This window comes from Podarcis vaucheri, assembly GCF_965113315.1.
Source record: "Podarcis vaucheri genome assembly, chromosome: 14".
NCBI lineage: Eukaryota > Metazoa > Chordata > Lepidosauria > Squamata > Lacertidae > Podarcis > Podarcis vaucheri.
The window spans coordinates 31,243,404-31,267,529 of NC_138752.1; the positions used below are offsets into that span (position 1 = coordinate 31,243,404).

Consider the following 24,126-nt stretch of genomic DNA (forward strand, 5'->3'; position numbering starts at 1 on the left):
CAAACTACAGCTCCCAGAATTCTTTGGGGGAAGCCGTGGCTGTTTAAAGTAGAATCAGAGAACTTTAAATGTGAAATGTAAATGGAGCTTGACAATGTAAATGGAGACATTTCCAGCCCTTACACAGAATGCCCCTGGGGATTGAACCCAGGGCCTTCTGCATGCTGAGCAGCTGCCCTACCACTAAGCTCCACCCCTTCACTGCAACGTCTACATCTTGGGGTAAACCCATCGCCTCCCACCCTGCAGTGGTTGCATACTTGAAGAAGGATTGACCAAAGTTTACCCACCAGTGGAAGCACCATCATCCTCTTGGGACAGAAGAGCAGCTGACAAGGCTCCATCGCAAAAGCTGAGCTGACTGGGCACTCTGGAACTCTCTTCTCTCTCCTTTGGCGTTGTTCATTGCTACACCGTCCCCCATCAAGACAAGCGAAAGACGGGCCTCTGTTGCCTTGCCACCCTCTTGCACAAAAGAACAGCCGCCCCATCCCTGGGCATTGTGCCCAAAGTGATCTCAGGGCATCACATGAGCCACTGTGCCACCCTACCCCTGCTCTCCTTTCGTGGCCGGTGGGGGCAAGAGGGGAGTTAAGATCTTCACAAAGCCCTCATCTGGAGTTGCAGACATTTTTTTTTTTTTTTTTTTTTGCATTTTAAAATTTTATTAATATTCCATATATATACATTATATTCGTATTGCGTACATCTCATACATTTTAGACTTCCTTCAGCGTCGTTGACATTCATTCGTATTTGTTTCTTTATAGCACATTCCGATCGTTCATACTGCCATTTATACCTCCCTTCATACATTATTTCCAATGAGCAGTACCTCTTAATGCTTTACAGTGCCTCTTTAAATCCCACTAGCGTTGTATTTACAAAACATTTGTTCTCCAGATAGCCCACAAATTTCCCCCAGTCATTAATAAACTTTTGATCCTTAATATATCTAATTTTCCCTGTTAATTTATCCAGCTCAGCATATTCAATCAGTTTTAGTCTCCACTCTGCTATCGTTGGGCTTTCTTCCTGCTTCCACTTCTGCGCTACCACAATTCTGGCTGCCGTTACCGCATACTGGAAGATTTTACAATCCTTTCTTTTAATATCTTTTCCCACCAGGCCTAATAGAAAAGCTTCAGGTTTCTTTACGAAAGTATAGCTTAGTATTTTTTTAATTTCATTATAAATTTCATCCCAGAAGCCTTTAACTTTCGTACATTCCCACCATAGATGATAGAACGTTCCTTCTTTTTGTCTGCACTTCCAGCATTTGTTATCTGTTTTATACATCTTAGCCAATTTTACAGGTGTCATATACCATCTGAATAGCATCTTCATCATATTTTCTCTCAGTAACACACAAGCAGTAAACTTTATATTCACTCTCCACAGTTTTTCCCAATTCTCTAGTTGAATATCGTAGCCGAAGTCCTTTGCCCATTGACTCATCACCTTTTTAACTTTCTCCTCTCTCGTGTTCCATTCTAACAGTATATTATACATTTTTGACAGGTTTTTACAATCATTATTTATTATCTCTCTCTGAAATATCGATACCTTTTCTTCATAACCCCTTTCCTTCACCTCTTTTTTAAATATTTCATTTATCTGGAAGTAGCTCAGCCAGTCATATGTAAATATTTTAACCTGATCATATGGTTTTATTTTCCACTTTGCTCCTTCCTTCACTACCATATCTCCATACCTGCCCCATTTTTTCTCCATATTAACTTTTTTTACACTTATCAGCTCTAATGGGGACAACCAATGTGGGGTTTTTGGTTCTAATATATTCCTATACCTATTCCAGACCTCTATCAAGGGTCCTTTAAAGATATGGTTGCAAAATCCCTTATGTACTCTTATTTTATCCCTCCACAGGTATGCATGCCACCCAAATCTGTTCTTATACCCTTCTAGATCCAGTAACTCTGTGTCTTCCAGCTTTATCCACTCTTTTATCCAGCAAAGGCATGCAGCCTCGTAATACAATCTCATGTCTGGTAAGGCAAAGCCCCCTCTTTCCGTTATGTCTGTTAAAAACTTAAACTTAATTCTGGGCTTCTTTCCTTCCCAGACATATCTGGAGATCGCCTTTTGCCATTCTTTAAAGTTTTTAGTGCCTTTTATTATGGGTATCGTTTGGAATAGGAATAGCATTTTAGGGAGTATCATCATTTTCACCATAGATATTCTTCCCCAGAAAGATAGTTTCATCCTGGCCCAGATCTCCAAATTTTTTTTAATTTCGTTCCAAACCGGGATGTAGTTATTTTGGTATAGATCAATATTTTTATTAGTGAGCCAGAGACCTAAATATTTTACCTTATTTACGACTTCGATTTCTGTTTGTTGTTGTAATAGTTGTATCTTATCTTGGTCCAGATTTTTAACAATCATTTTAGTCTTGCTCTTATTCAATTTAAATCCTGCTAGCTTCCCGAATTCCTCCATCTCTTCCATAATTCCCTTTATGCTATCTATAGGTTCTTCTACCGTTAAGACCACGTCATCAGCATAGGCTTTAACCTTGTATTCATTTGAGCCTAATGTTATTCCCTTAATTTGTTTGTTTTGCCTTATCGCATTTAGTAGAACCTCCAAAACAATTATGAAGAGGAGTGGCGAAAGCGGGCAGCCCTGCCTTGTTCCTTTGGAAATTTTTATGTCTTCAGTGATGACATTATTTATTATCAACTTCGCCTTCTGTTCTGTATATATTGCCTTTATCCCATTCCAAAACTTTTGACCCACATCCATAAATTCCAAATTTCTCAACATAAAATCCCAGGCTACGTTATCGAAGGCTTTCTCCGCGTCTACAAAAATTAAACTAGCTGGTTTGTCATATCTATCCGATAAATATTCTATTATGTTAATTATACTTCTTGTATTGTTTTTTATTTGCCTTCCCGGTAGAAAGCCCGCTTGGTCTTTGTGGATGGTCTTTATTAATATCTTTTTTAATCTTTTTGCTAAGATTCCAGCGAAGATCTTATAGTCTGTATTTAATAAAGAAATGGGTCTGTAATTTTTTACTTGAGTTAGATCTGCGTCTTGTTTTGGAATTATTGTGATAAATGCTTCCTTCCAAGTACTTGGGATCTCTCTTTCTTTTAAGATGTTATTCATCACGTTAACTAACGGAGTCATCAATATATCTTTCATTTCTTTGTAATAACTTGAAGTAAACCCATCCGGGCCAGGAGCTTTCCCTCTTTTCAATTCCTTTATCACTTCTTCCACCTCTTCTCTGAGAATTGGGGCATTTAACCTTTCTTTTTGCTCTGTCGAGATTTTCCTCACCATTTTTTCTTTTAGATATCTTTCTATTTTCCTATTGTTGTTTTTGTCCTTGTTTCTATATAGTTGCTCGTAAAAATCCACAAATCCTTTTCTAATTCTTTTTGGATCTATTACCTCTTCTCCATTTAATTGTATTTTGTTAATTGTTTTTTGTTCCTTTCTCTTTTTGACTTGCCATGCAAGCCATTTCCCTGACTTATTGGCAAATTCAAAATTTTTCTGTCTTAGTCTTTTAATATTCCACTCCACCTCCTTATTTATTAACATTGCAAATTGTGTTTGGAGGGACTTTATTTCCTGCAGTATCCTTTCATTGTTTGGTTTTTTAGTCAGTTTTTGTTCATAATCCATAATCTGTCTCAAAATCTCCTTAGACCTTCTTTCTTTGTTGTTTCTTTTCCACACGTTTTGTTGAATAAACAGGCCCCTCATTACAGCCTTACTGGCATCCCATACCACACTTGTTTTTACCCCTTTGTCTAAATTATCTGTAAAATATTCAAATAGTCTCGTCCGTATTTTTTCCACAAATTTTTGGTCGTCCCATAGATTATCATTTAGTCTCCATCTAAAGGTTCGTTTTTCAACTCCCCTCATCTCCATTGTTATGGGGTTGTGGTCAGAAATAACTTTAGCCTGGATTTCAATTTTTATAATTCTTATTGTCAGTTCATTTGATATCCATATTTGGTCTAATCTTGACATCGATTGATTTGGTTCAGAGTGAAATGTATATTGTTTCTCCAAGGGGTGTCTCAATCTCCATATATCTACTAAGTTGCAGTTCTTGACCATTTCAAAAAATGTCTTAGGTAATTTCCCTCCTTCTGTCTTTGTTTTTCTTAGTCTATCTATTTCCGTTGAGACCACCCCGTTCATATCCCCCATTATTATAATTTTTTGATCTAAGTATTCAAATAATCTCTCTTCCAGTAGTCTGAAAAATTCCGTTTTATTTCCATTTGGCGCGTAGATCCCCACTATTATCAACGTTTCGCCTTGCCATTTAATGCGAACTGCTATTATTCTCCCTTCCTCGTCCTTAAACAATTGGTGTGCTTCGATGTTATTTTTGATATAGAGTATTACTCCTCTTTTTTTCTTTTTATCCGAAGAGATAAATTCATTCCCTAGCCTCTTATTAATAAGGATTTTTTTATGTTTGCTGGCCACGTGTGTTTCTTGGAGGCATATAATATCTAAATTTTTCTTTTTTAAAATGCGTTCAATTCCATTCCGTTTTTTCTTGTCGTTCATTCCATTAATATTCCAATTCCATAATTTTAAAGACATGTTAATTTAAGTGTTGCTCTAATTTAGGTGTTACTCTATATCCTTTCTATCTCCTCTCCTTCTTCCTCCTCTCCGTCTTCTTCTAATTCTCCTCTGTTTTGATCTTCCTCTTCCCCTAACTCTAGTTCTTCCCTCAAATTAAGTCCACCTTCTGCACCTTTCAACTCCTCCTCTCCCGACTGAAGCTCTTTATATCTTCTTATAAACTTTCCTATTTCCTCGGGGCTGGTTAATCTTCTTTTAACCCTTTTATAAAAAAAGGAGACACCTTCCGGAAATTCCCATCGGAAGTCAATCCTATTCTTTTTGAGCAATTGCACTAATGGTTTATAGGGTTCTCTTCGTTTTAACAGCCTTATTGGAATATCTTTAAATATGATTATGTAATGTCCGTCAATATATAGTCTCTTTTCCCTATTTCTTTGCAAAATCAGGTTCCTCATCTCTCTATCTTTAAATGTGACTAAACAGTCCCCTGGGAATTTCCTGGCTTTACTTGATTTTATTTTCATTCTATATGCATTTATAATTGTCCTTGCCACATCTTCCTCCTCTACCTCCATCCACTGTGCTATTTCTTTTACTAATCTTTCCTTTATATTTTCATTTTGTACTTCCGGGATTTGCCTCAGTCTTAAATTAATCTCTCTCTGTTTTAATTCATTCATTGCAATGGAGTCTTTTATTTCTTCCTGTATTCTGTTTAGATCTGCTATCTCATTCCTCATTCTTTCTTCTTCTCGCTTCATTTCTTTCATTTCCTGCTTTGTCTTCTTTAATCCCTCATCCACTCTTTTTGATACCTCTTTAATCTGTCCTTTTAACTCACTTACTGTCTCCTCAATCTTTTTATCCATTTTTCCAATTTTATTGTCCACCTGTTCCAATTTTGTCTCTAAGTTCTTTTCGCTTTGCTTTATTTCTGCAAACATCCTCAATATTTCTGTTCTAAATTCAGTTTCTTGTTTTGAAGCTCTTCTATCAGTTGGGGTTCCTCCTTCTGCCCCTTTCTTTTGAGCGTGTGACATTGTCTTTAAACCTCGTGGGTTCCTTTATATTGCTAAGTATGTCACTAAATCACCTGTCCTCCCGGTATGTATCCTCCTGTTCTTATAATTGGGCTATCCAGTTGTTCAATTAGCCCCTAAGAGGTATTAATCTCCAAAGATACTCTAAACCCCTTTATATATTAACAACATATAATATTAACCACACATAGAGACAGGTGATAGATTACCAAAGATAGAGAGGGGACCATCAGACCCCTCTTCTCTGAACGCTCTTTTAGTCGATATGTTTATATATATAGTTGCAGACATTTTTGATGGGAGCTGCTTTTTAGGAAATTGCTAAATGTTGGCACTCTGCAGAAGGTTTTGTCAATAGGCTCGTGGTTTACTCAGATGTGGTTTGTTGCTCTGGCTGAGAAATTGACATGCCAGGTCAGGGCAGCCAGAGGCAAGACGAGACTTTTATCCTTGCACAACACCTGGGCTTAATCCATCTCCCATATGAGATGCAACGATCAATAAAGACAACTTCCCCAGACCCATGGAAACAGCTGGAGAGACCTAGTTGACTAGAGTCTTTAATATGCATTATGAGTACGTTCTAAGTTGTGGATCCATTCTTAAGGAAATCAGCCCTGAGTGCTCACTGGAAGGACAGATCCTAAAGCTGAGGCTCCAGTACTTTGGCCACCTCATGAGAAGAGAAGACTCCCTGGAAAAGACCCTGATGTTGGGGAAGATGGAGGGCACAAGGAGAAGGGGATGGCAGAGGACAAGATGGTTGGACAGTGTTCTTGAAGCTACCAGCATGAGTCTGACCAAGCTGCGGGAGGCAGTGGAAGACAAGAGTGCCTGGCATGCTCTGGTCTATGTGGTCACGAAGAGTTGGACACGACTAAACGACTAAACAACAACAAAGTTGTGGTTCCAACTTTAAGCTGTGGTTACGTCTGCAAGAAATGACAGGCAAGCTGCTACTGCTTACATATTTTAGATTTAGATCAACACCTAGACAAACAAAACAGCAGCAGAAAGAAAAGTGCAAGTGCCCCGTGCTGGCAGTGGGGCCTGTTGAATGCCAGGTCTGTTACTGAGCGAGATTTTCAGAGGACCCAGCAAAACGCAGCAGGAGAGAGCCAGGGTTACTTTGGAAGAGTTGCTGTTTTTCATTGACCCACTTTCTGACCATCAATGAGCAGGTGATGTGGCTGACCTGCTCGCAGTTAATGATCACCCCTGCCAAGGCCGCCAGGGCTCCCCTGCACATGTCCTCACCAAGAAGACTTTGCATTATCAACAAAGAACCACGTGCCCATTGAGAGACAGATCCACTGCCAAGGCGTAGCAAAGAGCAGGCGACAGACCAGAGTGTTTCTCGCTCCTGGCATGTTGACTGTCACGGCAGACACAGCAGTGGCTGTGGGCTAAAGCTCAGGGCAGGCTGTGCAGGACGTCAGTGGAGATCTGGGGCTACGAACATGCTTGGTTGGTGGCCACGAGCGACGGGTGCCATTCACACTGGACTGGCGAGGCAACCCTCTGGGGAGGGAAACCTGCAGCTCTCCAGCAGTTGCTGGACTACATCTCCCATGATCGCTGACCATTGGTGATCCTGGCTTGGGATGTGGGGTCCAACCAGGACCGGCCCACCCAAGAGACATGTTGAGGCAGTTGCCTCAGGGTGGCAGGCTCTCAGCAGCTGGGAGGAGTGACAGAACCGCCACCACCTCCTCCTCTACTGTGCATCTGCCACCCTCTGGGTGGGCAAACGGCAGAGGGTGGTGGGCAGGTACATGGCAGAGGTGGAGGAGGAGGCTGGGGCAGCATTTTCAGTTTTGCCTCTAGGAGCAAAACATCCTGGCTGGCCCAAACAACAGCTGGATAGCCAGCAGTTCCCCCATCCCTGCAGCAAAGAGGACAATGGGTATTCAGTTGCATGCTTTGCACTGCCTTCCTTATGTTTCTTTAACTCACATCTCTGTGGCAAATGTCACTGTAATCAGCTGTCCTTAAATTGGAAGTGGGTGGCTCTTGAAAGGTCACCTTTCTCCTTGGATACCTCCAGATGCACCTGCACCAATGATTAGTGAAAGCTAATGGATGGACTGATCTCTCCATTGACTTGCAAGGAGGGAAGAGAGAAGAGGCTGTGCCCTCAAGCAAGGGCTGCTATAGAGAAGGATGAACACAGCTGCATCCATCCCACTGGGGACCCAATCAATGCCTGGTCACCTCTCCCTACCTGCCTGCTCAGCTTGTAAGATATCACCAAGCCTTGCACTCACAATCGCAAGCATATCGTTGCAACCCAAATGAACCAGAAATGTGTGTTTTAAAAACCTGAGTGTCTCAAGAAGCTGCAGCCTACACAATGCCACACTCTGCTTTTCCTGCCTTTGTGCACCATCAACATCCACCCACAGAGAGAGAGAGAGAGAGAGAGAGAGCTCTGAATGCCACCCAAACCACATTTGCACTGCAGCAATCTTTTGGCCAGCTCCAGAAACAAACCAGAGGCTTGGTCTCACATCAGGGATCAAAGCGATGTAACGTTGCACATGCAAAAGGTTTTGCTGCAAGGACAGCATCACTTTATTGGAGGGGAGCATGTCAAGTTGGATGGAAACTCAGCTCCAGGCATATATACATCGTCCTTGATAGGAGCTCTTCAATCATCGAAAAACATCACAAGAAGATATTGTCTGGAAACAAAGAGGGGGACCTGGCTCTGTCACTTTGCAACGTCTAGTCAGAACAGTCATACAACAGCCTCGAAAAGCTCCTTGAACAAGATTAGCTGGACACAGCACAGATCATCCAGTGGCAAGGCTGGTTACTGGTCAGCCTTCCTGGTAACCCAGCGCCCTCCCAAGATTTTGAACTCCAACTCCCATCAGCCCTAGCATCATATGGTCACGCCAGGTAAGGCTGATGGGGGTTGTAGTTCAAGATATCTGGAGGGCACCAGGTTGGAGGAAGGTTGGATGAACCACAAATGGGAACCTGGGTGGCTCAGCTATGGCGAAGAGAGACGCCAATACCTGGCACTTGAAGCAGCGCAAGACGAAACAGTTTGCAGCGAGGGGATGGTACAGCTGGGCCGGGTTTAAAAACAACAACAGAAGAATTTAAAAAAATGAAAAGCCCAAGAGCCCACTAAGGTCAAGTGTAGTTAATGCACTGGGTGGTGACGAGTCTGTGCTTTTGGCCAAGGCTACCAAGAAGCTGCTTCCTCCAGAGTGGCATGGAGAGAAAAGGTTAGATGGGAAAGGTGGCTTCTTCCTGAAGCACAACAGGTGGTGGGATGGAGATAAAATAAAGTCCTGGGTTTAATTTCCATCTAAGAGAACCTAGAGTAAGTGGGGCAGGTGGGGAACAGAAAAGCTTCTGCTTGGTCCTGGGCTGCACACAGCATCCCTCAGTATAAGGCAGCTCCTTGTATTTCATGGAGCGATGAGCAACTCCACTCGCTCTGCTGTGCTGAAAGAGGCTTTGCCACAGCCCAGGCAAGCATCCCCCGGCCTGGTGCCCCTCATGTGGGCTGGTGTTGCCATCCAAAATATATGGAGAGCACCAGATGAGGAAGAAGCCTTCCCAGGGAGCAGAGTGCAGCTTCAGGGAGTGATCAGTCCTGGATGCTTTCCATCTTATTTGCCAGGGTGAACAGGCTGGGGCAGAAGCGTTCCCCAGACGACTGGCCTGATATGTTTCTGATGATATGGACATCCCTTTTTGGGAGCAGGTTGCAGAGCCCAGAGGGTAACCAGGACTAGCTGTGGCAAAGGAGTGAAAGAGCAAAGCGTCTAGGCCTGGGCAACTTTAGATACCTGCCAGGGGCATCAAAGAATCCCCCAAGGAGAAGCTGTTTGGGGAATTGGTGCACAAACCTCCCTCCTCCCGCCCTGCCCAGATGCAACAGTAAACTGGTTGGATGAAACCAAAAGCCAGACTCCTCATGAAGGCCCATGGAGTTTAGGGGAGAAATGAAAGGCAGTTCTGCCGGTCCCTCTCTGTGTCCTGGGTCTCACAGCTCAGCGCAGGGGTGTTGCCAGAATCAGCCCTGTGATACAAATGTGCAGAACAGGATTTGCACGTGGTGATTTATACAAATAAATTTTAAGCTGAACTTTTCGGGGAATGGAAGCCCAAACTTCTTGCTCTTGCTGTCAGGGCTTACTCTGAGCTACCAGATACCGAACAGGATTTTCTGGGTCTAGTGCCCTCTATGTGGATTGGGTCACACACAAATTAGAATGGCGAGTGGGTCTGGGGTCTTGCCAGTACTGCACTAGGCAGTGAGTCCAGTTTCCCTATAAGCAAAGTTTTTTTAAAAAAAAAAAGAAAAAGTTTATGCTTTAAAAGAAGTGGGGAGGGAAAGGGTGGGAGATCTAGGGCTTTAAAACAAAAAACAACCCACAGGGATTCAGCGCCCTGAGCCATCCACTAACATGCCAGGCTTAGGATTGGGTGGGCTGAAGGAATGCATGTCCTGAATGGAGGGGAGAAAAAAATCTGGTCCTTCAACAGTTTGTAGAAAGCCACGAACACCCAGAGGGTCCCACAGCCAGCAGGACTGCTGATGCAACTCCTACTTCCTGCTCTCTTGCACCCAGGTCCACAATGGGGGCCACAGAGGTGTTTTCTCCAGCACCAGAAAGAGCACAAAGTGATGGTCCCTCATTCTCTCTCTCCGGCAGTTCCCAAGCCAAGCAGAGATGCAGCCCCCTCATCTTCTCTTGGCCACACCCAACGGCTGACAGGCTGTTGCATCACCAGGCAAGAGGCGGGGTCATCCTGGGGCTGCGCTGGGGCTCACCACCAGCCTGCACGTCGCTGAAGGCGCGCTGCGGGGAGAGAAGGAGGAGGTGTGAGAGGCAGCCCTGGGGGTTCCCCAAAGAGAAGACCAAGCGAAGAACACACAAGGGGGTGTCCAACAGGGAAGGCTTTCTCCTTTGGTGCAATGGCAAGCTTCTCTTAAGCTCTACCGGAGGCCTGCCAGTCAAAAGGAGACAACTCAGGGCTTCTGGCAAATCACATTGTGGCAAATTGCGACCCAAATGCTGGAAGCTGCCTTATACCGAATCTGACCTTTGGTCCCTCCAGCTCAGTATTGTCCACACTGACTGGCATCGGCACTTCAGGGTTCCAGGCAAGGACTCTCTCCCTGCCCTACCTGGCGATGCCATCGGGGATTGAACCTGGGACCTTCTGCTTGCAATACAGGTGCTTGACTGTGGGTCACTCCAGCTGTCCCAGCTGATGGGAATTGTTATTCTAAACATCTGGAGGGCCCCAGTTTGGCAAAGGATGCCCTTCTCCAAGACTGTCCTGTCCTCTGGGGTTTCTTAACTCTTGAGGTTTCACATGCAGAGCCAACTATTCGCTCCAACCAGCAGAAACCCCCCTCACCACCTGCATGTGATGAAATTTCCTGGTACACATATTTTTTAATGATTGTTAAGTGCTTCTGTCTTTCTTCATTTCAGGTTGTATGACGTGCGTCCAACATTAATTTCAGTGGGTCTGAATAACAATAATAGACATGACGCACTTAGGTCCTTTAATTTCGAAAGGCCTACTCTCTGAGTAGAACTAACGCTGGATATAGGAGGTGTAAGAAGACACCGTTTCCCCTTCTGCCCTGTATTTGTCGCAAGCAGTGCTGTTTCTGTTCTGCTGCAGTCAACCTTCTGCCCAAAGTGACATTATCCATCTCACAGTCCACTGCAGTGAAACTGCGCAACTTAGTTTACAAAATTAATTATGTAAGTTATGTTACCATTGTTCTCCCATCCCATTCATTTTGGTACAAGAAAACAATGCAAAGGGCGGTGCGGTGAATGCAATGAACTGGGTCGCTTGCAACAACAACAGTGAATTCCAATCATATAATCCCAATCATATCTGCTGCTTCAACTTCTATTCTAGGCATGAGACAACTAAGCAAACCTCAGCCATTTCCACTCCCGTTTCACTCTTCGTCCGAATTTTCCACCCTCCCTAGTTGGATGCAGTCCTGCGTTTTTATGGTATTATGAGCACTACTGACCAGGCCATTGGCCACAAAAGGTATCACGGAAATAATGCATTAAAAAAAAATTGTATTATTTGTAAGTTGGAAACAAACCTCAAACTTGCTCATGAATTCAGCGAAAATGCCGAAGAATGCTTCAGAGGTTGTGACTTTGGAGTCCTCCCCAAAGAAAGACAAAACTTTGCCAAACTCGTCCATGGCTCTGTGTTGCAGGTCACTCAGGGACTGGATGGTGGGATGAGCACTTTCCAGGAAAGCCTTGAGGAGGATGGCTAAGGAGGATAAACTCTGCCACTGCCTCTGCGTACCTGGGCTGCCAGTACTTAAGAGGAGAACCACTGAACAGACCACAGGAAACAGACTCCAAGCGGCCCCCCACTCCATTTATCCCAATTATGAGATAAAGAAAACAAACCCACAGCCATTTTATGCACAGGGATGCACATGGGAGCCCAGAAGTGTTGCTAAGCACTAAAAAGGTTCATTCCATAAAACTAGCATAAAATTATCAAATGCCAATTTATATGAACAGGTGCAAATTTAGGCTTTTAAATGTCACAGGCAGCAGAAGCCACCTAATTCCCCATCCAAATCACACGCACTCATTTCCTTGGTTAATTTGCACTCCACTCTAAATCACTCCAGATTAGCTCCTCTTTAAATATTTCTCCCTCCCCCCACTTATTACTTCCAAATTGTCTCCAGATAACATCATTTCAGACTAATGTATTCACTCAAATTGATATCCTACCTAGGTATCAAGAGCACCTCCAATTAAAATTCCCCCAAATTCAGAAATGCTTGGGGACAATAGTGAAAAGGTTTTGGGGGGGTCCATGCCCCAGGGGGGCTCCTGCTAACAAAGCCCCTGCAGGGGCCAAATCAATATGAATACAAAGGGTCTGTTCAGTGTCACTATTTTGCAGGAGGAATTTGAGTGCATAACATAGACTTGGGTTTGTGCAATTAAAGAGGATTGAATTGCTCTGTCTCTGCAGCACAACAAATCCACTTTGAAACTGATTCCAGCAGTTAACAAATGGTTCATGGGAAGACACCCTGCAAGCAAATCAGGATGGAAGCAGGGCGGAGCCTTGCGGGCTGACGTGGCCCTTGGCAGGTGACTCCTCCTGATGCTGGCTGTGCGGCCATTCAGCAAGGAGACCAGGAACGTGGCAGCAAGGGCACAGAGACCCCCAGTGGCAGGCAGGGCAGAAGGGGGATCCCTGTGTGTGCCCAGGGCTATAGCGCCCCTGCCCCCCCCACTACACTACACCCCTGGGCTGGAGAGGATGTCCGCAGCGCACTGGCCTTTTCAACCAAAGGATACATCCATCACTGTCACAAACCTGTCCTCTGGGGAATCCCCCATGTTCTGGCAGGCAACCTCAATCTCAGCAATGGTGGTGTGCAGGTCGTGGAGGTCAGCCATTAATGTTCTCTGGTTCACTGCGGAAGAAAAAGCAGTAGAGACAAGAGGATTCTGACAGATATGTCCCCTTCTTTCCTTTTTTAAAAAATATTTTTATTAAGTTTTACATAACAAATTTAAATTAAATTCAAGCACACATTCACCTCTCATTTAGAATTCTCTGCATCCTTTGACATCCCTCAGCACTTCCATGGGTACCATTACCAAACCTTTTTTTTTCCTACTGCTTATCTTATTTTCTCTAATTTGTTTAAAAAATTACAAGCATTACTCAAATCCTACCAAAGTTTTTAGTTGTTTACAATGTTCTTTAAATACATTATAAATTTTCCCCATTCCTTCCTGAAATTCTTCTCTTCCTGGTTTCTGATTTCCTTCTTTCCTATGATTAGTTCACCACTAGAAAGTGTGCGATGGGGAAAACAAACTAAGCTGGAAATGAGTAAACCATGGGCTTTTTGGCTGGTTGGTTCATAAAAGATATTTGTATACCACTGTGTCATAAAAAATATACATCAAAGTGGTTTATAGCGTTAAAAACACGGAACCACGCCATTAAAAAGTTAAAAACTTATATCAACTAACCATCATGGAAAGATGTATTCTTAATTGCTTGCATAGGCCTGGCAGAATAGAAAAGTTATCAGTAAGCATTTAAAAGCTGGCACAGAAGGCACCTGCTGTATTTCTAGTGGCAGAGCATTCCACCGGACTGGGCTGTGTCATGTGACAAAGACACATGAGAGCAGAAGCAGCAAAGCATGCCTCAAATGGCTTGGTTTCTATGTTGCATGAGCCTTGCCAATCTACGGAATGACGGCCAATGCTCTTACAAATTATCTCACTGATCGAGCTGGGATAGAAGGGTTCAGGCGATCCCTAAGGCATCCAATGTAGTGCAAATCAGCATAAGGTTTTAAGCTTGTGCAATGGAACTCCCCCACCCCATCTCCCTGCTCCCCAAATCTGCTCGAGAGTGCAGGAAACCCCAGGACAGATTTAGGGAGGCGAGTTCCATTGCACAAGTTTAAATCCTTGTGCCAATAGAAGGATTTAGCTGGCTATTTCCCAAAGCCTCTCCCAGCCACTCTGCCCCACTCCCCCAAACTGTCCCTGAGGCAACTCACAGAGGCTCACCCAGGGGGAAACAAGACCCTTCCTCACTAATCCCCCAGCTCAAGTCTATGGGAAACAATGAAACTGGAAGCTTAACCTGGCAGGATGAAGCTTTCAAGATGCCTGGGGAAAGCCCTTTGCTGAACCAAACTTATTACTGAATAGGCATGATCCATTTCTTCTGTAAATAATTGGTTTTTTGCATTTTTAAAAAAAGGAATGATGACGGGATTAAAAAGCTGTGTGGAACCTCTGTTTAATTCCAGCTAAGTGCAGGAAAGCAAGGAATAAAAGAGTCTAGCGTGGAACCCCTCATGGGAAGGACTGTAGCTCAGTGGTTAGAGAATCTGCCCCAGGTTCCATCTTCAATGGCATCTCGGGGATGGGGGTGTTCTGGGAGGGCCCCTGTCTGAAACCCTGGAAAGCTCCTGCTTCCAGTCAGTGTCAACAATATTGCACCAGTTGGACTAAGGGCCTGGCTCAGGAATAGGCATTTTTCTATGGACCAAAATAAGGGCTAGGCAGCCTTCCTGCAACCTGATGCCCCCCAGATGTTTTGGTCTATAACCTCCGTGAGTCCCAGGATGGCACAGCTGGCTGGAGCTGATGGGAGTTGTCGTCTAAACCATCTGCAGAGCCCCTGTTTCCTAGGTACTCCATCCTCGTCCGTTTTACCTTTGGCAGCATGTGGCACGGTGGGCAGGTCCTTGGCAAAGCCCAGGAGTTCTGGGAAATGTTGGCTAAGGGATTTGGCAAGAATGTGCAGGAAGGTGGATTTTCCATCGACAGTCTTGGTGGTATTCAGCTGGAACAAAGCAAAGGGAAGGTGGAGGGTTGGAAGTGAAGGCTGCCAGTGGAACTTTAGGCCACAAGCAGCTCAGCCTGAGAATGTAGCTGACTCGGCGCAGGCATTTGCCACTGCATCAAAGTTTCTGGTCCACATGGGTGCAAAAGAATCATAGAACTAAAGCTGGAAGTGACCCAGAGGGTCATCTAGTCAAACCTCAGGGCAAGCAGGAATAAAAGGACAGGGCAGTTCCTGCCCTTTGTTTTGCTGGTGAATTGCACTGTGGTAATAATCTGCAACTATTTAATGAGCTGATTGTGATTTAAATGTGAAATGTTCTAAGGTCCAGCAGTTCTCAACCTGTGGGTCCCCAGATGTTGTTGGACTACAACTCCCATCATCCCTGAGCTCTGCCCTTGCTAGCTAGGGGTGATGGGAGTTGTAGTTCAACAACATCTGGGGACCCACAGGTTGAGAAAGGCTGTGGGTTTGTCTTTCCTTTTTGTTCTGAACCACACTGAGTTCCCCATCGGGAAGAAGGGCGGGATATACATTTCACAAGCAATTGTTGAGCAGAGGTTGATGATTTCAGCAGATGAAACTTGCAAGGCAGCCTAGACCAGGGGAAATCCCTAGTCCTTCACAGCTATTAAATGGGCACAAGCACCACCCTCTTCCCCATCTGGACTTCTGGTTGACGACTGTAGCAGAGAGTATCTTGAAAGCGAATATTTTGCCCACACAGAAGCCTGAGGTTTCTACAAATGCAGTCATCTCTCTCCATCCTCTGCCCAGGAAGCAAGAAGCATCACCCTGTTTGAGGACACATATCAGCCCAGGCAAAAGCACTTGAGCTGGTGAGAGGTGTGGCCTGGGGATGCGGGCCTGACAGGTAGGCCTGGAGGGCCGCATTTTGGCCCCCAGGTTCAGGGACCACCACTCATGCCATCAGCCAAGAGAGAATGCCTCTCCCCTCGGAGGGCTCGTTGAATCACAAAACTGTCAAGTTGGAAGGGACCCAGCCCCTTGCAATTCAGGAATGCTGCTCCAACTCCACTTACCTCAGTGAGGAAGTTAATCTTAAAGCCGGTTGTTTTGTTGGTCTTTGGTTGCCCATGATTCAGGTAGTTGCCCATGGCCAGCACAAACTGCAAAGGGAATTTCTTGTGAGTAGCCAGTCAAAGGAGCCTCCTCTCTTCCCAACCCTGAGGTAGAACCTCCCACAAGATGGTGGCCTTCAAACACTTCAGACTGCAACTCCCAGCAATGCCAGCAACATAGAGTCATGCTGGCTGGGGCTGATGGGAATTGTAGTCCAAACCAGGTTGGCAAAGGGTGGTCTACACAAGACCGAGGTCCAATTCTGAACAATGCATTTTCATTGTTTTCACAAGTCGGACCGACTTCTGCTACACAAGGAGCTGAAAACACATCAGCTGCTCAGATCACCTTCCAGTCCACCCCCAGATAGATTTCCCTGCAGCACCAAACATGCTAAATCCCATCAGGAATTTGTTCAGGAGAAGCTGGTCACAGAATTGTAGGCCTGGAAGGGACCACAAGGGTCATCTCCTCCAACCTCCAACCAATGCAGGATTCACAGCTGAAGACTCCCCAACAGGTGGTCATCCAACCTCTGCTTAGAAACCTCCAATGACCTTCCATGGTAGTTTGTTTGACTGTTGAATAGCTCTTGCTGTCCACCAGGGCAAGGTGGGACAAAACCCTGCCATATTTTTTCTGCACCCAAGATCCACAGCTATGGTTCAGGAGTCCTATATGCATAAATTTCTTATAGAATTATACAACTGTAGAGTTGGAAGGCACACACAATGATCTAGTCCAACCCCCAGAGTCACAGATCCCCCAGGGTCCTTCCCATCCATTTCTCTTGGTAAAAGCAGAACTGGGAAATGACAGGTGCCTTTAGGTATTTGATGCTGACCTCTGGAAATAGGGAACCTCTAGCTGTTAAGTTTTTCTTCTCTGTTGCTTGGGGAAAGTGTCTTAGCTCAGTGATAGAGCATGTGCCTTGCATGAAGATTCTAGTTTCAATCCTTAGTATCTCAAAGGATGGCTGGCAAAGACTCCCTCTCCGAAACCCGGGAGAGCTGCTGCCAGTCAGTGCACACAGAACAGACCTAGATGAACCAGTGAGTCTGATTCAATATATGGCAGCTTTCCATTGGCTTTTGTCAAAGAACTGCTTAAGCGTACACTGAATTTTTTTTGCAAAGGAGGAGAACATAAGAATAACCTGCTGGATCAGGACAATGGCCCACCTAGTCCAGGGGCCAATCAGATGCCTCAATGGGAAACCAGAAGCAGAACATGAGCACAAGTGCACTCTTCCTTCCCGTGGTTTCCAGCAACTTGCGTTCAGAGGCATTGCTGTGTCCAACAGTGGAGCCAGAGCAGAGCCATTAAAGCTAATAGCCATCGATAGCCCTTTCCTCTGTGAATTTGCCTAATCGTCTTTTAAACCCACCTAAATTGGTGGCCATCACTGCTTCCTGTGGAAGGGAGTTCCACAGTTTAACTGCAAGAAGAATGGCTTTTTAAAAAAATCTGTCCTGCATCTTCCAACATTCAGCTTCATCAGATGCTTACGAGTTCCAGTGTTAAGAGAGAGGGAGAACCACTTCTCTCTCTCTGCTTTCTCCGGACCATGTGAAAAAATTTTAATTTCTATCACGTTGCCTCTTGCTTCTTGCAGGATGTTGCCTCTTGAAGGGGCATCTCCAACCACATCGTTCAGCCCAGACACTGAGGTCCAGCGCCGAGGGCCTTCTGGCGGTTCCCTCACTGCGAGAAGTGAAGCTACAGGGAACCAGGCAGAGGGCCTTCTCGGTAGTGGCACCCACCCTGTGGAACGCTCTCCCATCAGATGTCAAGGAGATGAGTAACTATATAACCTTTAGAAGACATATGAAGGCAGCCCTGCATAAGGAAGCTTTTCATGTGTAATGTTTCATTATGTTTTTATATATGTTGGAAGCCACCCAGAGTGGCTGGGGCAACACAATCAGATGGGTGGGGTACAAATAATAAAACATTATTATTATTAAGCTAAGGAAGGCTGGGAAGAGACCCAGTAAAAAAACCTCTGCCTCTGGTCACCTTCCATTCGCTGCGCTGTTGCCCCAACACTCCCTGCATTTGTGTGAGTTTCTAACCCCTCCCTTGGGTCAAAGATGAGCTTTATGTCTCCAGGAGTCCCAAGGGCAGACCAAGACGGGGATGGGGCGAGAACCCAGTGCATGCCACGTCTTGAACATAACTTTTGGGTTAATCAACAGCCGGCTGAGGACGCTGTACTGTTAACCAGGCGTGATTCGTGGCCTCATCAGTGGGTGTGAAGAATAGTTTGGGAACCCGTCAAGTCCTCTGGCCTCTTTTTCTCCCTTGGGGGGCCAACTACACACTACAGGTGAACGAACACGTGTGGCGAAGCCCCAGAGCCGCTCACCCTGGAAGGAAATTAGCTTGGGAAATGAGGATTTGGAGAAGAGAAGATTGTTAGGAGCAGGGGTACTTCACCCCTTCTGATGGCCAGCAAATTGGGCAGCTTTAAATAAGGAACATTATTTAGTTATTTATTGCCCAGCCTTCACCCAAAGGTTCCAGAATGGGTTACACGTTGCAGCGTTAAAATACTATATTAAAAACTTTAATGTACTGCACTATGTGGAAATGGCAAAGTTGACGGCAACATTAAGAGATTGAAATAATGAACTTTTTAGAGTAGAATGGGGACCTTTTGTGAACTACTTGAAAAAAATAAACCAGTCAAATGAAATCGTGAGCAGGATTCGAGATAGGAGCAGCAGAAGAAAAACGATAAATTGTATGAGACGGGTTTCTGTAATAGAGGAGAGTTTGCTATATAATGCAGTAGAAAAGGTCTTGAACAAAAACGCTGTGGAGGTTTGGGTGGGAAGTCAGAACATGAAACAATGTAATTATTCCATTTGAAATTAATTTATATATAAAAAAGGAAATTCAATAAAAATATATTATAAAAACTCCATATTAAAAACAATTTGAAGCTACTTACAAACGTAAAAATAAGGTGCGTCCTACAAACATACGCCTCCCAGTGTCAAAAGCCAGGGTAAAGAGGCGCATCTTCAGCATTCTCCAAACACTGTATAATGAAGGTGCTAGGCACACCTTTGTGGGGAGGGAGTTCCACAACTTAAGGGGCCACCATAGAGAAGGCCCTGCCCCGGACTGCCACCACCTGAGCCTCTGAGAGTGGAGGAGGAACATTGGAAGCTGACACATACTTGGTCAGACCATGGTCCATCTAGCTTAGTATTGTCTGCACTGACTGGCAGTGGCTCGCCAGGGTCTCAGGTGGGAGATATTCCCCGCAGGTCCTACCTGGAGGTCTAGCTGGGGATTGAACCTGGGACCTTCTGTATGTGAAACAGCTGCTCTACCACTGAGCTACAGTCCTTCCTCTCACACATAAGATAGAGATTTTTATTTTTATTTTAGAAAGTGGGCTGGGTGGAGAGGTGGGGAAGGAGAGTACAGGCTAGCCAAAGCTCTCCCTGGCTGCACCTGCATCCCAGCAAAGCTCAGCTGAAAAGAAAGGGGCATTTTGGACTGCACTTTTTTCCATTCCCATATCAAGGAGAGACTCCATCAGGCCAGGCCTCTTTCCACCTGCCTTGCTCCACCCTCTAGTCTCTGCTTCTCAATTTGTATTGTATTATTTCATGTACTGTGGCTTGCCGTTCTTTTATTGATTATAGTTTAGAAATTATTTATCGTAAATTTAAGGGCGAATTTCTGTAACTTTTATATGCTGGTATTATTTTATACTACTCCAATGATTGTTGAATGTTACTTTTCTGATGTAGGTTGTTTGTTCTAATGTTATGTTTTATTATCACATTTTTGTATTGCATTAGATTGTTATAAGATGTACATTTTTTTGTTTCTTCAGCTTGTAAACAGCCTTGAGTATTGTAAGATAGAAAGACGGTATACAAATTAAAAATGTTGATGTTGTTATTGTTGTTGCAGTCCTTTGCAAAAAAAAAAAAAAGATGTACAATCGCTCCAGGATTGTGCTTCTGTTCCATTCCTTTGTCAGATTTCTCAAAAGAAGCACTGGAAAAACATGAGAGTACCATTCTGGAGTAATAAAGATGTCGGGTAAGAAGTGAGTTTGCCCGTTTGTATTCTAAATGCCTAGAGTTGTGAACCCCTGCCACCCCTGGAACCAGGAGCAAGGGAGGGAAGGAGCCACCAAACTCTGGCTGAGTTTGGCTGAGAAGCGGCTGCCCCCTGGTGGTGCACACGAGCCACAAAACCACCTCTCCTGACCTCTAAGATCTTGGCCAGCTTCTTGCTGTTCTTCAGCTCCAGGGAGGCGTTGTAGATGCACTCGTAGCTGGCTGTGAGCTCCTCCATCTTCTCCGGCAGGGTGGTCTTGAAGTGGAGGCTGCGCAGTCGGGTCTTGTAGTCGGGTACCAAAAGCATCTGGAAGAGGAAGGAGGAAGGAAACAGGGAGGGGAGTCCCCACTTTATTCCACCATCTCTTTTCGCTACCACCAAAATTGCTGAGGTCTGGGCAGGGCAGGAAAAATTGCTTGGAGTGGGGGCTAGATCAGGCCCCTGAACCAAGGGCTAGCCGGCCCTTCTTTCAATTGACCCTCCCCACATCTGCTTTATAGACAAAGTGACAAGGGTGTTTAATAGAAACATATCTTGGTTATCTCAAAGCCAGCAAGGATGGGTGGATCTATCAATTTCAGTTACTCGTTTATCCAATCTTAAGTGTAGATTGCATTACATTAGTTTGCAGAAATCCTCATGAAAATTCATCTGCAAATTTATCCTAACATACATATTTTTGCAAGGCAGTTTTCCTTAATAGAGTGTGATTTTGTGTGTTATTTTCGCTAACATACACATTTAATGCAGGCTTTACCACAGCAAATGTGTTTTAGTACACATTACTGGGCTGGAAAACTGGGCTGCAAAATTCAGAGAAGTATGAATTTTGAAGGATTGCTGTGCTTTGGTTTGCACAACAGTTTCAGAAAGCATGACACAGGCCTTTAACTGCAAACTGAATGGGATCCCCCTCCCAGTTCTTTGTCAGTGAGCTTCTCCAGACCTTAATGTCAGAAGGGAATAGATGCAGCTTGAAAAGCATTTACGGGAGTCTCCAAAATGTTAGTAATTTGCAGTGTGCCAATTTGGCCAATTAAAGTGGATTAAAGCATTCTGCTGCCCTTGTGCAAGGAATCTACCTGGGGAAAATAGACTGACTTTTTATAATGGGGAAATAATGGGGAAGTGCATTGAAAAGTGTGGGACAAGCAAATGATTGACAGAAATACATAGAAACACCCCATAAGCAAATGAGCACGAATGTTCAATGTCATTTAACCTCCCCACAAACAATTAAGGATGAGTGATCAATAGAGATCAGGCATGGCCGAACCTCTGTACAACTTTTGCGCAAACAGGCCAGGGTGAGTGCTCAGGAGCTTGTGTGTGCTTATGTCTCGTGTGTGTGTGTGTGTTTTGAAGAACAGACAAATCTCACATGGTCTTTCAATGAACTACACACCTGACCTGAATCCATTCATGGCCCGGTGGGTCACAGCCCCCCTCCCCATGCAGCCAGACTGACGCTCTCCCTCCTCGCCATGACACTGGGCCAACTTCCCTGCCTTTGTGTAGCACCTTGGTTTAGACAAGAGTTTCCCAAACTTGGGTCGCCAGCTGTTTTTGGACTACAACTCCCATCATCCCTAGCTAGCAGGACCAGTGATCAGGGGTGATGGGAACTGTTGTCCAAAAACAGGTGAAGAGCCAAGTTTGGGAAACCCTGGTTTAGACTAGTGGTTCACAAAGTGGACAGTAGTGCCCCCTGGGAGGGGCAAGGAGATTAGCTAGGGGGTTGCTAAGAGGCAAGGGGATGTCAGCGAGGTGCTGGAAGGGTAAATAACTATCAGACTTTGAAAAGCTGGGTTCACTGGATCAATCTCATCCACTTTGTGGCATTAATTAAACAAAATAGTTTGAACTGGATTTTGAATGCACGTGCATTTGTTTGTTGCTGTTCTGAATGTTGTGTTGTTACCTTCCTTAGTGGGTCATGCAAACTGCTATTCTGAAGACTGCTTTTTATAGGGTCGACGGCACTGGGGATGCATTTATGGGACCAAGGGGGCCTGAAAAGATTCGGGAACCACTAGCTTAGACTCACCTGCAGCACAAACTGGTCCGGCTCGCTGAGTTTGCTGAGGCTGCCCTGGTAATTGTGGTACTGCTCCACCTCCTCTGCGTCAGGCGCATAGAGCAGCAGCTGCTTGATGTGAGAAGCCTCCAGGCGGTCGCTCTCCATGGTCAAGAGGATTTGGCGCAGCTCGATGTGGGAGAGCTTGAGGTGGGCAATTAAGATGGCTGGGCAGAGAAGAAGAGCGGGGTGGGCGCCCTGCCAAGGATTACTAACCCAGAACCGACAGGGCCAGAGCACAAGTGCACCCATTGAAAGGACGGGCAAATCTGCCCATCTCAGGTTCTCATTTTCTTCCCTGTCTTGTCCATTCCCCCCCCCATTTTCACACCAGGATTCTGGGGTGTTAGTCCTACTCAGAGTAGGCCCACTGAAGTTAGTAGGCCTGGCTAACTGAGACTCATTCATTTCAATGGGTCTACTTTGTGTAGGACTTAGAGGCCATGCTTTATTTTATATTTGTAAGTCTGCATGAAAATACTTATTCATGCTGAAGTTTCAGGAAATATGCACGTTGTTGCATGCAATTTCCCCATATGCAGTCCGTTTTGGTTATTTTCACGAATATATCAATTTTTGTGCTCACTTTACCCTAACAGGCACAGTATATATTTGGTTGGCAAAGTGCATTGCAAAATTCAAGCAAGGGAGAACTGCATTGTACATGCTGCTTTGGTTCAGGAACCATGAATTAGGTTGGTTCCCTTTAAAAACACAATCTGCGCACATTTCTTCCACACCTTTAATGTTCCCCAACCCACAAGGGGAGCACCAGAAGGCTTTGCAGTGCTTCAGGGGATTGGCACCCCTAAAAATATCACAGTCTCCAGCCCCACCCTGAGTCCTGCCAAAAGAGACCCCAACCAGTATGGGCTCAGACATCTCTCTCTCTCTCGTTTACCTGCCTGCCTCTCGGCCCCTGGACCTGCTGCGTCCTTCACCAGGCGCTACTTACATGTGTTATATGCCTTTTTGTGTGACAGAATCTCAACCACATCTTTCTTTTTCAAGGACTCTGGCAGGGGGCTTGGCTCTGGAAGAGAAACTGAAAGATTTAATCAGAGATAAGGACAGGGGTCGGAGGGATTCGGGAGAAGAGAGAGAAAAAAGAAGCAGATGGGATCAGGATGGGATGGAAACAAACGGAGCTTGCAGGGCTGGAAGTTTGCATGCTGGGTGGGGGTTCCTTGAGCGCCGTCCTGAGCTTGCCCACCCCCGGCTGGAGAAAGGACACTCGGCTGCAAAAGGCAAGACAAGACGTCAGATACACAGGAAATCCCAGACCCCGGTCCTATCATGGCTCACCCACTCTTTGTCCTATTTCTCCACCTGGGGTTCTCACGTGCAGTGCTTCTTCCTCAAGAGAGTCCCCTCGGCTTCTCTCATTTGCCTGCCAAGCCTCTTCGCTTTTGCTGTACCCCCACTAGCCCCCTGCTCCTTAGCAGAGAGGTGAAGGTAAAGGTAAAGGGACCCCTGACCTTAGGGTCCAGTTGCGAACGACTCTGGGGTTGCGGTGCTCATCTCGCTTTATTGGCTGAGGGAGCCAGCATACAGCTTCCGGGTCATGTGGCCAGCATAACTAAGCCGCTTCTGGCGAACCAGAGCAGCGCACGGAAACACCGCTTAGCTTCCTGCCGGAGCAGTACCAATTTATCTACTTGCACTTTGACATGCTTTCGAACTGCTAGGTGGGCAGGAGCTGGGACCGAGCAATGGGAGCTCACCCCGTCACGGGGATTTGAACTGCCGACCTTCTGATCGGCAAGCCCTAGGCTCTGTGGTTTAGACCACAGCGCCACCCATGTCCCTTTAGCAGAGAGGTAGTGCAGAATAAAATAACTTCTGGGGCTCCTTCAGGATTAGGGGCCCTGA

The 24,126-nt window shown here is 45.2% G+C and overlaps 2 protein-coding genes across 4 annotated transcripts in view; both read right to left on the reverse strand.

The window, feature by feature from the left end:
* Window positions 1-428, reverse strand: part of SLC5A11 (solute carrier family 5 member 11) — a 34,178-nt gene extending 33,750 nt beyond the window's left edge. Inside the window, exon 1 of the mRNA XM_082199347.1 lies at window positions 291-428. Coding sequence (XP_082055473.1) covers window positions 291-344 — 54 coding nt within the window. The 5' untranslated portion in view covers window positions 345-428. The remainder of the gene's footprint in view (window positions 1-290) is intronic.
* Window positions 429-9,954: 9,526 nt separating this feature from the next.
* Window positions 9,955-24,126, reverse strand: part of GRID2IP (Grid2 interacting protein) — a 59,493-nt gene continuing 45,321 nt past the window's right edge. For 2 of the 3 annotated variants that reach the window (XM_082199328.1, XM_082199330.1), the window contains 8 exons: window positions 23,210-23,299; window positions 22,225-22,421; window positions 20,328-20,483; window positions 16,049-16,135; window positions 14,876-15,005; window positions 12,983-13,101; window positions 11,746-11,910; window positions 9,955-10,462 (listed from right to left, as the gene is read on the reverse strand). In XM_082199328.1, coding sequence (XP_082055454.1) covers window positions 10,388-10,462; window positions 11,746-11,910; window positions 12,983-13,101; window positions 14,876-15,005; window positions 16,049-16,135; window positions 20,328-20,483; window positions 22,225-22,421; window positions 23,210-23,299 — 1,019 coding nt within the window. In that variant the 3' untranslated portion in view covers window positions 9,955-10,387. The remainder of the gene's footprint in view (window positions 10,463-11,745; window positions 11,911-12,982; window positions 13,102-14,875; window positions 15,006-16,048; window positions 16,136-20,327; window positions 20,484-22,224; window positions 22,422-23,209; window positions 23,300-24,126) is intronic. The other variant, XM_082199329.1, reaches the window with a different exon arrangement.